The sequence below is a fragment of the Nothoprocta perdicaria genome, unplaced genomic scaffold (genome assembly GCF_003342845.1).
Source record: "Nothoprocta perdicaria isolate Ctin4 unplaced genomic scaffold, notPer1 scaffold_34, whole genome shotgun sequence".
Classification (NCBI taxonomy): Eukaryota; Metazoa; Chordata; class Aves; order Tinamiformes; family Tinamidae; genus Nothoprocta; species Nothoprocta perdicaria.
This window is the reverse complement of record NW_020455577.1, coordinates 1575681-1588745: the sequence shown is the minus strand read 5'-3', so window position 1 is coordinate 1588745 and position 13065 is coordinate 1575681. Positions and strand designations below refer to the sequence as shown.

At 41.5% G+C, this 13065-nt stretch overlaps 1 protein-coding gene across 1 annotated transcript; it reads right to left on the bottom strand.

Moving 5' to 3' along the window:
* Positions 1 to 7384: 7384 nt before the first annotated feature.
* RGS1 (regulator of G protein signaling 1) lies at positions 7385 to 10803 on the bottom strand. The gene is made up of 5 exons (XM_026043881.1): positions 10673 to 10803; positions 10209 to 10289; positions 9454 to 9515; positions 8677 to 8840; positions 7385 to 7986 (listed from the first exon to the last, which is right to left on the bottom strand). Exons 1-5 carry the CDS (start codon positions 10774 to 10776, stop codon positions 7801 to 7803), a joined length of 597 nt encoding a protein of 198 aa, XP_025899666.1. The 5' UTR covers positions 10777 to 10803; the 3' UTR covers positions 7385 to 7800.
* Positions 10804 to 13065: the final 2262 nt, after the last annotated feature.

Here is a 13065-nt window from a genome sequence, read left to right as displayed (position 1 = left end):
GAGGTAACTTTACATACCGAGTGGAAAAGATGTATTTCCTTTCCTATGCTACACTTTTTTTTTTTTTCCCCTGGTAATATTTTCAAGTATGAAACCTCATACTTACAGAACCTCTTCTTGGGTGGTTGCTTGTGGTTAAAATTTCTCATTTAGTAGTCGCATTTGTTTCCAAATGTTTCCAAATTCCTTGACCTGTGTTTTTCTTCATTATTTTCTCTCAGTGCAGAAGGTCTTACCACCCTTTGTCTGTGTAGCCACTGTTCAGGCTGGTGCCCGACTCCTTTATTATACATACCATATGCAAAGAGTGCCTGTGGTTTCACCAGAAGTTCAGCTGGACTCTGATGCACTGCTGATAGAGGCTGTTTGCTCTGAAATTATCTGGACATCTCTCCTGATCAGCTGTAATGCAATGAGGCTGGGTTTTACTGAAGTCTTGCATGTATTGTCCAAGTTCGTTGACTAATAATTCCCTTTATCAAAGTTACTAACATCAAACTCTAAGGTCCTTGCTTGAAATCAAGGGTACAAGTGGCCACAAACAGGAGCCACGTGTACTGTGACTGTGGAGAAAACAAAATACAAAAAAAAAAAGAGGAAAACTTCAATTCTGTTTCTTATGTCTCCACTGTTTTTTTTTTTTTTTTTTTTAACTTCTCGTTTGATTTCCCTTACACTTGCTCACTTTGAAAACTTTGGGGATATGGAGTGTGTGTGGCAGATTTAACAGGTTTGATGCCATTTAGATTCGATGCTGCTCTGTTAGTGTTCCCTGCGAACGGGCTCTTACAGTGTGTTTCTTTCCCTGCCTTTCTTAGCTTAACACCCAGTGAGTACCTTTCCCCTTCCTCTTCTAGAAAACTTGAGAGGCTTGGTGAGCCTGGAGAGCCAGGAGTGCTTTTTCAATGGAAATTTAAGTGACTGAGCCTAAATTATGGTTTTTTTTTTTATTACTTGAGTATTCCGCTAGAGGTCACCTCGTGTCACCCTGAAGAAGGCTTTTTTTTCTCCTTTTTTTTCTCCTCTCTCTGAGTTTCAATTCCAGCAGGATCCGTACTGGCAATGGGGAACTTCTTTGCAGTTTCACTGCAATTAATGGCCTCACCTAGCCTGGGAGAAGGCACCAACAGATAACTGAAGCAAAGGGTGAACAGGCTTTCAGAGTGCATGTATATACATGCACCAGGTCATAGCTCCTAAATTCTAGTTCTTCCTTTATTTTTATTTATTTTTTTCCTTTCCCTGTTCCTCGCAGCCCTGGAACTGAACCATCTATTGCCGAGTGGTTGAGACAATGGCCAGCTTGGTCCCAGCAGCACCTTCCTCACAGCCAGAGTGATGCTCCCAGATCCCAGCAGCTGTTCTCACTTCCATCCCCTAAGGCCTCATGGAAAAGGAGTTATGCCCCGGATTGTGTCAGCTTATCCTGTCCTCCCACAACCTCTCCTGGTTCTCAGTGTCGTCTTAAAATATCTGACAGGAATGCAAGAAATACAGCAAGGCTGTCTTCAAGATTTCTCTGCTATTCAGGAGACTGTTGAAGAGTTGGTCTTGTTTTTCTGTAACCATTTGGCATTAGAAATATAGACTTTCTCAGCCTCTCATTCATATTCTACTTCCTTTTCTGTTTGCTCTTGTTTTCACTTACCTAGTAGTACCATCTTTAAATCTTATGCCTTCTCTCTATTTTTTGCTCTTATACTCATTCTTTCCTATAGTGTTTCTATTTTAATTTTCTACTGTTCAATAAATATCTCACCCACCTACATCTGTTTCACACCAGTGAACCTGGAAGCTCTGTCTCTTGCATTTTCTCAAACTGATACCCCTTCTTTCCATCTACCCACATGCTGCCTTGCTTGCACAGAGCTACCCGATCTCCTTGCTGGGCACCCACATCCTGCCTTTTGTGCACCCAGGAATGCTGCTTGCTGAGGCTTCTTCCTTGTGCCATGTCTTAAGARGGGGCAGATAAATAGGAACATTGAGGACATGCCAGGAGGTCTCAGATGTATTCCAAGAGAAAGCCTAGGCAAAACATTGAGGCCCTTGATAAAGCTGATGGAAAGCAGAAGGTGGATGCCTTGGTCTGCTCATCACTGCTCATCCCTGCCATGCAGGAAAAAATATTCCCACAGGTATCAGTTCCCAGAACAGGTTCAGGTCCTCCCTGCAGGGCACTGTGGCTAAGTAGCTCTCTGCAGCAATATGAATGAGGTGGTGGTCTCTGTTGCCAGGCAGGTGTAGGCTTGGCTTGCTGGTGTTTAGTRACTTAAAGAGTTCTAGTGTCTTCTCTACTTGTTTTCTTTGGGTTTCCATGCTATAGGTTTGGATATACCTCTCAGCTGCCCATCTCCATAAGCTTAATTGAGTATCTCCTGTTTGGTGCTTGAACCACAGTTCAAACCTCCGGTCTTGCCTCTGAGTGCTGTGACCTTTCTCTTCCCCTTTCCCTCCTAACAGCCCTGAAGTCCCACGTGAGCCTCAACCTTCAAAACAGAAAGGCTTGGACTGTGTTTTAAGTAAACCTGTACCTTCTCCTGGTGCCGTGGTTGGGGTAAGGGGTGCTGCACGCCCCAGGTTCCAGCAGAACCTGGTAAATGCTGCTGTACCCACTGGGCTTCAGTAGGGCTTCATGCCATGCTTCATGCAAGGATCCTGGGTGATTGCCTTAGTGCAAAGTTATTGATTATTATTTGGCCCATGTTGGCCAGAATATCTGACCGTGTTTGCACAGRGCTTCCCGCCTTCCAGCTGTTTGTTCTAGCACAGCCAGTTCCCAGTTTGGCTCTGGGCTTTGAAGACCATGTGTGTATTGCTCAGGCTGACATGAGCAAGCATGTTGTTTTGCTTGAGCTCTGGATCCTGTTAAATAAGCCTCTCTTCTATATCTATAAAGCTGTCTTACTGACCTTTATGGTTGACAAACCATTAACTACAGTAAACACAGTACAAACTTTTTCCATAAGTGGTATGAAATTCATGGGTTTCTCAGTTGTTAATACTATGCAAAGGACATTTATTTTATTTTTAAAAGTTTTCCTGTCATTGCTGAAGCTCTCCAACACCCGCAACATGGAGAGAGGGAGGGGAAAAGCAAAAMCCAAAACCTCCTGACTCTCATTTTCAGAGGTGTAAAGTCTGTAGGCAGATGTACTGTCGCTTTAGTACATTGACTGTACAATAAACTTTGGGAAGTGTTGCTGATTTGTATCTGCACACAAGTCTAGGGTGATGCTGAAAGATTTACATTTCTACATGTCACTTTTCATTTGAGCTATTTTTATTTTTTTAGAGAAAAGGGAGCTGTGTGAAAACTGGTCACCATGGTAGTCTTTCCAAGTGCTTTAAGCCTGAGGAGTACTTGGACTATTCAAAGAGGCTGAAGGCAATACTCAGTGAGAATAAAATGCTGAGCTGCTTTGGGGTTTTTCAACAGAGTATCCTTTGGCCCTATTTTGAGAAAGAAAGGGAAATAAGTTTATTTCTTAATGAACATGTCCTTCAGAGATCTAAGTCTTTTTACTACTAGAACATTGAAACTGCAATTACACAAGGAAAATTGGGGAACATCTTCGAGGCTTATCTGACTTTGTTTTTGTACATCCAAGATGAACTTAAGCAGTCTTTTAGCAAATGGAATATTAAGCAAGAACTTGTTTTGTAATTTCTGCCTATACTCAGTGACTAAAGACTTCCTTTTATTAAAGCTTCATTTATAGGGATTGCACCTCTGACATAATCAAGTCATGCCTGTGAATGGAAGATGAGAACATCTATTCTTTCCACCTACTGCCATGTGTTCTTTGCTTCTTGACCCATTTCATAACCGCGAGGAAGACAATGATATTCACAGGCTGTTATTTCAGTGTGTGGGCAGGGAGGAGTGGCATTTGGCGGTCTGAGGTGATGAATTTGTGTTGTTCTTCGCCATCTCAAATGGGCCTGGCCTCCAATTTCCTTCCTGCTTTACCGTGCATAACTATAGGATGTGTCTACTTTTTGGTTAGCATTTTTCCCAGACCTGTAAGTGATTAGTAGCATATACCATATTTTTAATATTATTGCAGATAATACTAAAGTACATACATTTCGGGGGTTATATTTAGACAAAATTTCTTACAATGGCGAGATGAAAGACAATCTTAGAAATCCACATTTGGGCAACTGCAAAGCTGGTCTACTGAATCCCACTGGAAAGAGGACTTCCCTTTGGTGCAAGGAGAAGTTATCTCACTTCAAATGCATGTCCCAAGATGGTATAATTGTCTGTGGGGTTTAAGTACTGAAAACCTTTCCTATGGGGTAAGGCATGGTGTTTCAGGAGAGTCCAAGTCGTCACTACCAAAYCTTAAAGCCTCTTTCCATATTGCATCTTGATTTCCAATACTGATCTGTAGCTGATAGCAGAGCTGAGTTAATGTTTTTCTTAGAATCAATGAATGGAACTGAAAAAGAATTTTCCATTATTTTTTTTCCCCAAAGCTAAACAAAAAAAAAAAAAAACAAGTCAGATTTTGATATATGTATTTTATTAAGGATTATTTAACAGAACCTATAGCCAAGCTTTAGTTTAGTTTAGTTTTGCACAGATTCATTGTTTTGGAAAGTCTGAAAACTTAACTAATAATTAACTCAGTCTAGCACAAGCTGAAAAAGGATGCTTCCCTTGGTTGCTTACCAATTTGTTTACAAGTAGGTAACTGGGGCTTGCATTCACAAGTTTCTTTGAATGGGGGAACTCTGCAGAGAGGCATATTTTCCATTTTTTTTGATGTGTAACATGTAGTGTTTTGGAAGAGGCTGCCATGCTTGGTAGTGTACAGCCCACAGCTGTGAAACCAGTATGTGCTACTGAGGCTGTGTGCTCAGCCTGGGGAAAGAGGTTATGAGCAAAGTCACAAAAGGACTTGATGTGGTGCGTGTACCTTCTAAATGAGCCCAAGTTTGCAAACAAGCAGGAAGCCCTGAGTCCTTGATCCCCTTGAACCATCTGCTCTGCTGTTTCATTGAGTCCAGAGAAACTCCATTTGGGCGATATTTCAAAGAAAGAATTCCCTTCAAAACAAGCACTATGTATTGCAATTCTTACAGCAGTTTTTGCAGAAATAATAAGAATACCTACTTCTTGACTATTTTTAAAGCATATGACTATTAAGAAGYATCTCAAACTAATAAATCTTCTTTTGTACCATTAAGTTATGGCTTGTAGCCTCTTGTCTTTACAGAGCAGGCTAGTATAGGCAGCACTAAACCACAGTAAAATATTTTCAGGACTCTTCCACTTTGTTTAAACACACCTGGCTTTGTATAGCCCTGCTATAGCAACAGCTATATAATGTTACAACACCTTACAACACCATCACAGAGAGAGCTCTGAGTATCCGTTGCGCTATTTATTCCTTGGTGAAACATGGTAATGTTGCTAGGGATAGGGGAGCAGCCTGGGATGTCTCTCATTAATGGACTCTGGATGTTTGTAGTTGGATTTTTGGCTCTTGTCATGCATGAGGTTCATGATAGCTTCAAGATGTATAAAAGTTGGCCCATGAAAACAGGAACATTTTTTTTAGAGTATCTTTGGAGGACTTTAACTCATGTGTGAGTCTCATCCTTTGCTGTTAAGGTAGACTGAAGGTATATGTGCAGTGAACCCACCACCATTTGGCACTGGTGAGGTTGCATCTTCAGTACTGTATTTAGTGTTGGGCCCCTCACCTACAGAAGGGTGCTGGAGCGTGTCTGAAGAACAGCGATGAATCTGGTGAAGGGTCTGGAGCACAGACCTTATGAGGAACAGCTGAGAGAGCTGGGATTATTTAGTTTGGAGAAGAGGAGGCTCTGGGGAGGACTTATTGCAACTACTTGAAAGGAGGTTGTAGTGAGGCGGAGGTCGATCTCTTCTCTTCTTAGATATTAGGAAAAACTTTATATGGAAATAGTAGTTAGGCATGGGAAGAGGTTGCCCAGGGAAGTGATARAGTCACTGTTCCTGGCAGTGTTTGAAAAACATGTAGATGGGGCCCTTGGGAACATGGTTTAGCAGGCATGGCCGTGAAGGGCTTGGTTGGATTCTATCATCTTAAAGGTCTTTTCCAGCTATAATGATTGTAGAGGTGGCAGTGACTACCCTTGCTTCTGTAGCTGTAAGCTGAGCTCTCTTCCGGACTAAAAACTGTGTTCCTCTTTGGGAGCCTTGAGGTCCCCAAAGGATGGCAGTATAGACACAGCCTGTGCTCCCCAGGAGGTGACTCATGTGGCTTTAGAGCTTCTCCTCTGGTGMAGATTAAGGGACTGTGCCTGACTAAGCTTGTGCTATTCAGGAAAATGGAAAATCTATAAGGATGCAATCAAATCTTGTACTGTCTCCCTTGTGACCTCTGTGTCTCATGATGGTAGTACATCAAGATCAGGGCACTCTGTATTTTCATTTTGAACTCTAATGTCACAAGATATTAAACATGCCAGATTTGATAGTGTCTGCATTTGAAGTTATATAGTTCAAGTGCAATTGCTATTTTCCTTTTTTAATTCCTGTCAATGTCAGCTGTGGCATAGCCTACTCATAGCATTGTGTGTTTTGCAGAGGAAATGTAACGAGCAGTAAAAGACATTTGCTTTTCACTACAAATATATTGATATATTGTAAATTAACGTCTTAATCTTGCATAGTAAGCTGTGTAGAACTACCACAATGGGAAATGGGAGTGCAGGGCAGCCTCCTATTACTGCCGTAATATGTAAGTAAGCATGAGTGATCTGCTCTACTACGACATGTCATCCACACTGAATGGGATTGAACGACAGGCTCAATGATCAAATGACTTCTATATTTGAGTTTTGACTCAGATGGTGGTAGTAACTGGGGGAGTATGAAAAATAGGAAGGAAACTTAGACCTGCTTCTGTTTCTTGGCAGCTGATGTAAATTTCCACCTCTAGATAAACAAATTTAAGGCCCCATAAAATGTATGTTTTTCTGGGGGAGCTGAGTCCTGAGGTGTAGAGGGAATTGCTATTTGAACAAGTGGGTGGGAAATAGGGTCAGGATGGAACAGAAGGGAAGCATGTGCTTCAAGCTCATTGCACTGATTATGCTGGACAGGCCACTTAAGAATGAAAATGACTGCAGAACTTGCATGTTTTTCTCAGCAGATTTAATTGCAGAGGTGCTTATTATTTTGCAATAAATTAAACAGGAAAACAAATATGCTACATACCTGCCCATTGAATACATACTTAGGAATACAGCTTATATAATTCTTACATAAGTTAAAATAAATCATTGTTAAGACATGTCAATTTGTATTTACATAGTACAATGTCATAATGGAGCTGCTCCCGTGCTTATTTACACTTCACAGCTTTTTCTAAGAAGGAAAAAAAGCTAATATCTATCTTGTCTAGGCTCTTCCTTGGTATGTACAAAAGTGTCAGCTGTATTTATTTTTCATCTTTCCTCATCACTCAGAAGCTTGTTAGCTGGCATTTCCTAATAATTAAYGGTTCTTTGGGAGCTAGTAGTTCGATCAATATTCACAGTGTTGTTCAGATGATAAATAGCATCCTGCCTTGGGTCCATGGCATGTAGGAAGAGTGGCTTTTGTTCCCCATGTTGCTCTCACTTGTAGCCATCTTGCCAGCTTTTATCCTGCTTTCTTCTGCTGGTGGAGCTGTCTGCATCTTCCCTAGTGCTCCCTTGAGGCAGATGTCCTCCTTGCTGGCATCCAGCCATCCCCAAGGATCTTGTCACAGGATATGTGGTGCAGGGTCTACTTAGCCCTTTGTGGCCTTAGCCTCCTTATTTTGAGTTGTTGATCTGCAGCTGGTTTAAAAGGTTCAAGTAGGCTTTGGATTTCAAAAATCTGGGGTAAGAATCCCGTTCCATGAGGATGAAGACTGTTTTCTGGGCTTCATCAAAACTTGTGTGAGTTGGGTCTTGCGCCCTTTTGGCTGTTGCTTCCCTTGTATGATAGTCAATGTTGATCTAGAAAGAGGAAAATATTGTTCACATTAAATTTACTTTTTTCTATATTGATTATTTTTTCTTGTCAGTAAATAAGTTCCTAGTTGTAGATTCCATATTGATATTCAATATGAGAATTGCAAAATAAGGGAACTTAAAAGCTTACATTCTAGGTAAGCGCAAATATTGCTGCTCAATATATAAAAGCATTTTTGATGAAGTCAGAACTAATAAAATTAAACAACAGAGGGGGCACTTGGAGAGAAAAAATAAACCTTCTGATTAAGATGTTAGGAGAAACTGTGCAAAATGAATCTCRATTTCGCAATACCATCAAAACGCAATACTTCCAGTTTTCCCAAAGCGCCTTCCTATTTTAAAGGAGAAGAGAAACGCCACAGCTCTGCTAAGAGCCAGACTTGCTCTGAGCACCTGACTCCCAGCGCCAGCAGCAGCTCGAGGCGGGCTGACTCAGAGCCCTGTCACGTGCAGCGCCACTGGTGCGACTGCTCCCAGGCCTGGGCGATGGGACTGTGCTGGCCAGAACTCATCATCTCCCAGCTGAGGACACTAATGGGTCAAATCAGCTCGTTAAAACCTGCAAAGATGTCTTCCTATGTAAATGCAGCTCTGTAAAACCTATGTTTGCCTCTTCTGATTTTCCAGAATCCTTCTACTTATAACACTGCACAGATTGGGTTTTGTGGTTACCTGTTTAATAGCATCTGCCCGAACGAACTCCTCGTAAATCCTTTCTGCTTTGCCRTGCAGGCGATCGGACCTGGTTTTCTTGTAGTCCTCGCAGGCCAGCCAGAACTCAATGTTCTCCTCGCTGAACTCGGACCTCAGGAACTCCCGAAAGACACCTTGGCCACCTGTAGCCAACACAAATACATCATCATTTATAGCACAACAGCTGTGACCAGGGAGAATAAAATAAATAGTTTATAGCAGAAGGCCTGCTGAAGTCTGTGTTAAAATCTTGCCAAAAATGCCCCTTACTACCCTTCTTCAACATCTTGCTAGTTTAGTTTCAAGGACGGTAAGGTCTTCCTGTTGACATTTAGTGTTGTGGGTTTTTGGTGTTTTTTTATTTTTAATTTTTTTTTAGAACTAGACCTTGGATGTTAATGAAGCATATTAATAGATTGTAGTCTTCTTGAAATGGACTGTCTTTGTGCATAATGTATACACAGTTTCAAATTATGAGTTATATAAGTGTTATGTAAGAGCAGAAGTCTGATCAAAAAGCAGTGAATTAAGCTTTTCCTTCTTTTTCTTAACCTTCTATACTGGGGGGGATATGGTGCTGATGGAAGACCTGGATCCAAAGCTGACCACCCTACCCATATTACTGTTACACCCAGTTAGCAGCTGTGAATAACTGAAATGCAGCTGGCAGGTTTTTGGCAGTATTTGCAGAATGCAGTTTCATACTTTTCACCTGCTTATACCAAATTTCATCTTCAGTAAGAAAGAAGTACGTACTTTGGCTGGCCAAGAGCTTTTCCAGAGACTGAGACCACTGCATTACTTCTTCTGCAGAAAGCCTAAGTTGACAAGAGAGGAGAAAAAAAGAAAGGTTTTTAATCAAGGAATCACATACTTAAAGGAAACAAGTGGTGCAATTTCTTATTCTGTTCTAGGAACAAGTAGTAGTGACTTGTTGAGTTTACCACTGACTCCTGCAGAACTGAGGCCCCGAGAGTAATCCCGTATTGAGGAAAAACAAGCAGCGTTGGGAAACAGGAGTCTGGGAAGTTATCCTGAATCCTGTTTCCAGAAGGATGGGCTTGTACTATGACTATGACCAAATAATATTGTGCTTCTCTGAACTACTGTTCAGAGGTCCCCTGTGCCGTGCAGTAGTTCAGATACTGCTGTATGTCTCCATCCTTTCTTGCAAGACATCAATAGTGGGTACAATATGCTTCGGAATGAAACACATAGAACTGAGGCATCTTCTCTTTCATCATTTCACAGAGACATATACGTGTGTGTGTGTGTGTGTATATACATATAAAAGAAACACTAAGAAATAATTTTCCGCTCCATGAACAGCTTTTGCTTCCTACCATTTACCTCTTATACTTTGGAAACTGATATTATTGATATCAATCAACAGCAGAAATAATCTGTGGTTCTAGCAGTACTTTAGAAATAAATGAACGCAATAGTCTTTACCATATAATAATCTAGCTATTGTAATTTTTTGTTATAGTTTGCTGTATATCAGTACTTACATAACGTTTCTGTAGTTAGACCTGATCCCAGATTCGAGATGAGGTACCATGCACTTCAAATAGTTCTTCAGGTCTGTGCCACTGAAACCAATGAATAGATATTGAATCTATTGAATCTAGAAATCTATTGAAATTGCAGTTGCATTTTAATTCTTCATAAACTTCGTAAGACTTCTAGACGGAGACAAACAGATCCATCCTATGATCCATCTTTGGCAAGTTAGCTATCAAAGTGATAGCTTTCAAAAGACTAAGTGKTTCCCAGTGTATCCAAATTGTTTTCTTGCTTAGTTTGCAGAATCGGTGAATCGGTTTCCATCGATTCAAGCCATTTTTAATGACAATATTGCCCTAGACTTTGAAGAGACTTCGCAACGAGCTTGAAAAATGGCGCCAAATCCAAGTTTCTAGGGTTAGTTTCACTTCTAAAAAGCCAGAAGTTATATTAAAATATAGATACTTACAAAGCCTTTTGCTTCTTCTTACGAATTTTACCATCTGCAAGCTTGCAGTCGTCTTTGGCGTTCAAGTCAGTCATGGTGTTGGGGGGAAAATATAATCCTGGCATTATGCCCCACCTCGGCGCTCGGTGGCTTGTGCCCCAGGAACCCTCCAAGCAGCGAGTGCCACCCTGTYGCATCCGCGGCCGCCTTATATTGAGGCGGGCGGCCCCGCGAGCCGGCCCGAGCCGAGGTGTTTATCGCGTCGCCTCATCGCAGGCTCGGGAAGTTCCCCTTTTCTTCGGGGCCTGGTGACGTGGGCCTCTCTGAGAAAGAAAACAGACAGCGGTGTCTCGTGGTTGGGGCTCAACCGGATGAGACTGAAGCGGTTTGGGTTTGTTTTTTTGTGTCTGTGTATGTTACCAAAAAAAAAAAAAAAGAAAAAAACTTCTCCCCATGCCAGAGCTTCAAATTCTTGTCCCTTTCTGATTGGTGCCTTCAAACACGAAGCATTTCTTGGTTTGCTCAAATGTGCTCCTGGTATTACAGTTTCATCTTGACTAAGCTCACCTACTAAGTGCCTGATATACCGGCTCTGTTCTAAAAWCCAGCATCTTACAGTTGATTTGATGGAAATGGTGGAATATCAGAGGAAAAAAAAATACTTTGAGATATGCCAGTATCAAGGCTCCACATTCAAAAAGATATTTGCGAATCATGTATTAGTTACTGTTGAAAATGGAGTATTTTGAAGCATCTGTCTTGTTTAGATACATTATATAGSGGAGGTGTTGTTTGATTGTGTGGTTGTTGCTTAAAAGGGTTCTGCACTTGATGAATTTAGTTTAATTTTTCTATGTCAGATTATTTGGACACCCATTGCCTTGAGTCAGAAATATCTTTCTAATTTTAAGTGTATTAGCATAGGATAAGATTGTTTTAAGTCCAAGAGCTGTTGTTTATAGAGGCAATCTGAGCACTACAATGTGTCTGAGGCAGACATACATTTTACCCATACTTGTGTTCTACTATGAAGCTTCCACCATCAGTACAGAGCAAGATGAAGAAATCTCACTTGGGAGCGATAAGGAGATGGAAATTGGCTTCATTTATCTTTCTGGATTGATGACTGAGAAGGTTAAATACTTGATCTGGTACCCAGGTATCCCAGTATTTGTGATTTCTGAGAAACTTCAAAGATGTGACCTCATTAAGCTGGGCAAGCAATTCTGATTTCTCACAAATAGCTCCCAAAGGACTTGTACAGAGCTGCATGTGCTTGTGGTATCAGAGAGGCTGCTTGCATATCATGGGTTTGGTGGTGGATTGTGGTGCTGCGGGAGACAAAACCACGCGCAGGACAGGCTGGTTGAGCCTGCGTCGAGGTGGCTACAGCCACAGGAGGCCGGTGGAGGAGGCTGGTGGTCCCGTGTGTGTTATCAGTGACACAAATCTGCCTGCAGAGGCTGTACGTCAGGAAACATTGGTCCCATGTCATCAGGTAGGCATGACCTTTGTATAGGAGGATTTAAGTTACTATCTTCCCCACAACCTGTGYGTACGCAAACTAGGCTAAAAAGGAAGGGAGAAATGTTATCAGCACCCTGTTTCATTCCTAGCATGCTGATTTTGGATGTATGATGTGATGGCAAGGAGGCTGAGTTTCTTTAGGTAACAGCTGTTTTCAGCCAACCAGTGGGAGGATTACGGAGAAGCTGGACTCAGGCTCTTCTCAGAAGTGTGCAGGAGGAGGGTAAGGTGCAGCAGACCCAAGTTGTACCAAGGAACCCCTTTCCCAGGGGTTAAAAGTAAAGATCAGTGAGAAGAATGAAGCAAATGGTTCAGAGAGTTTGTGCTATCTACGTCCTTGGAAGCAGTCAAAGAACAGCGGAAGCCTTGAGCAACCTGTGCTAATCTTGGAAGCTATTCCCACTTGGAGCAGGGATTGAACTAAATGATCTCTGGAGGTCTCTTCTAACATAAACTATTTTGATTCTGTTCTATAATAAGGGCCTTTTTTCTTCAGATGCTTGATTTTGTTTTTTGGTTTTTTTTGTTTTTAAGTAGTCCAAGATTTTAAAAAGAATCTGTAACAGGCAAAGTGCAGACATGGGCCACAAATGCTCTATTTATATTTTCTAAGAGTATAGACAGATTTAATCTATTATCAAGGCAGGAGTAATGACATTTTATTTGCCGCACAAAGGACATCTATTGCCCTATTTGAAATGAAACAGCTACCTTTTATTTGGCCTATGTGAGGCAGATCTAGGCAAGTTACAGGTGTAGCTTCAGACCTTCTCCTAGAACAGAAATACCTTCTACCACAGGGATGTTTTATGTCTCCTTCTTGCAATAAATGTTCTCCCAAGCAAACAAGGAGCCCTATTCTTGTCACATCCAAGTGACACTTCTGT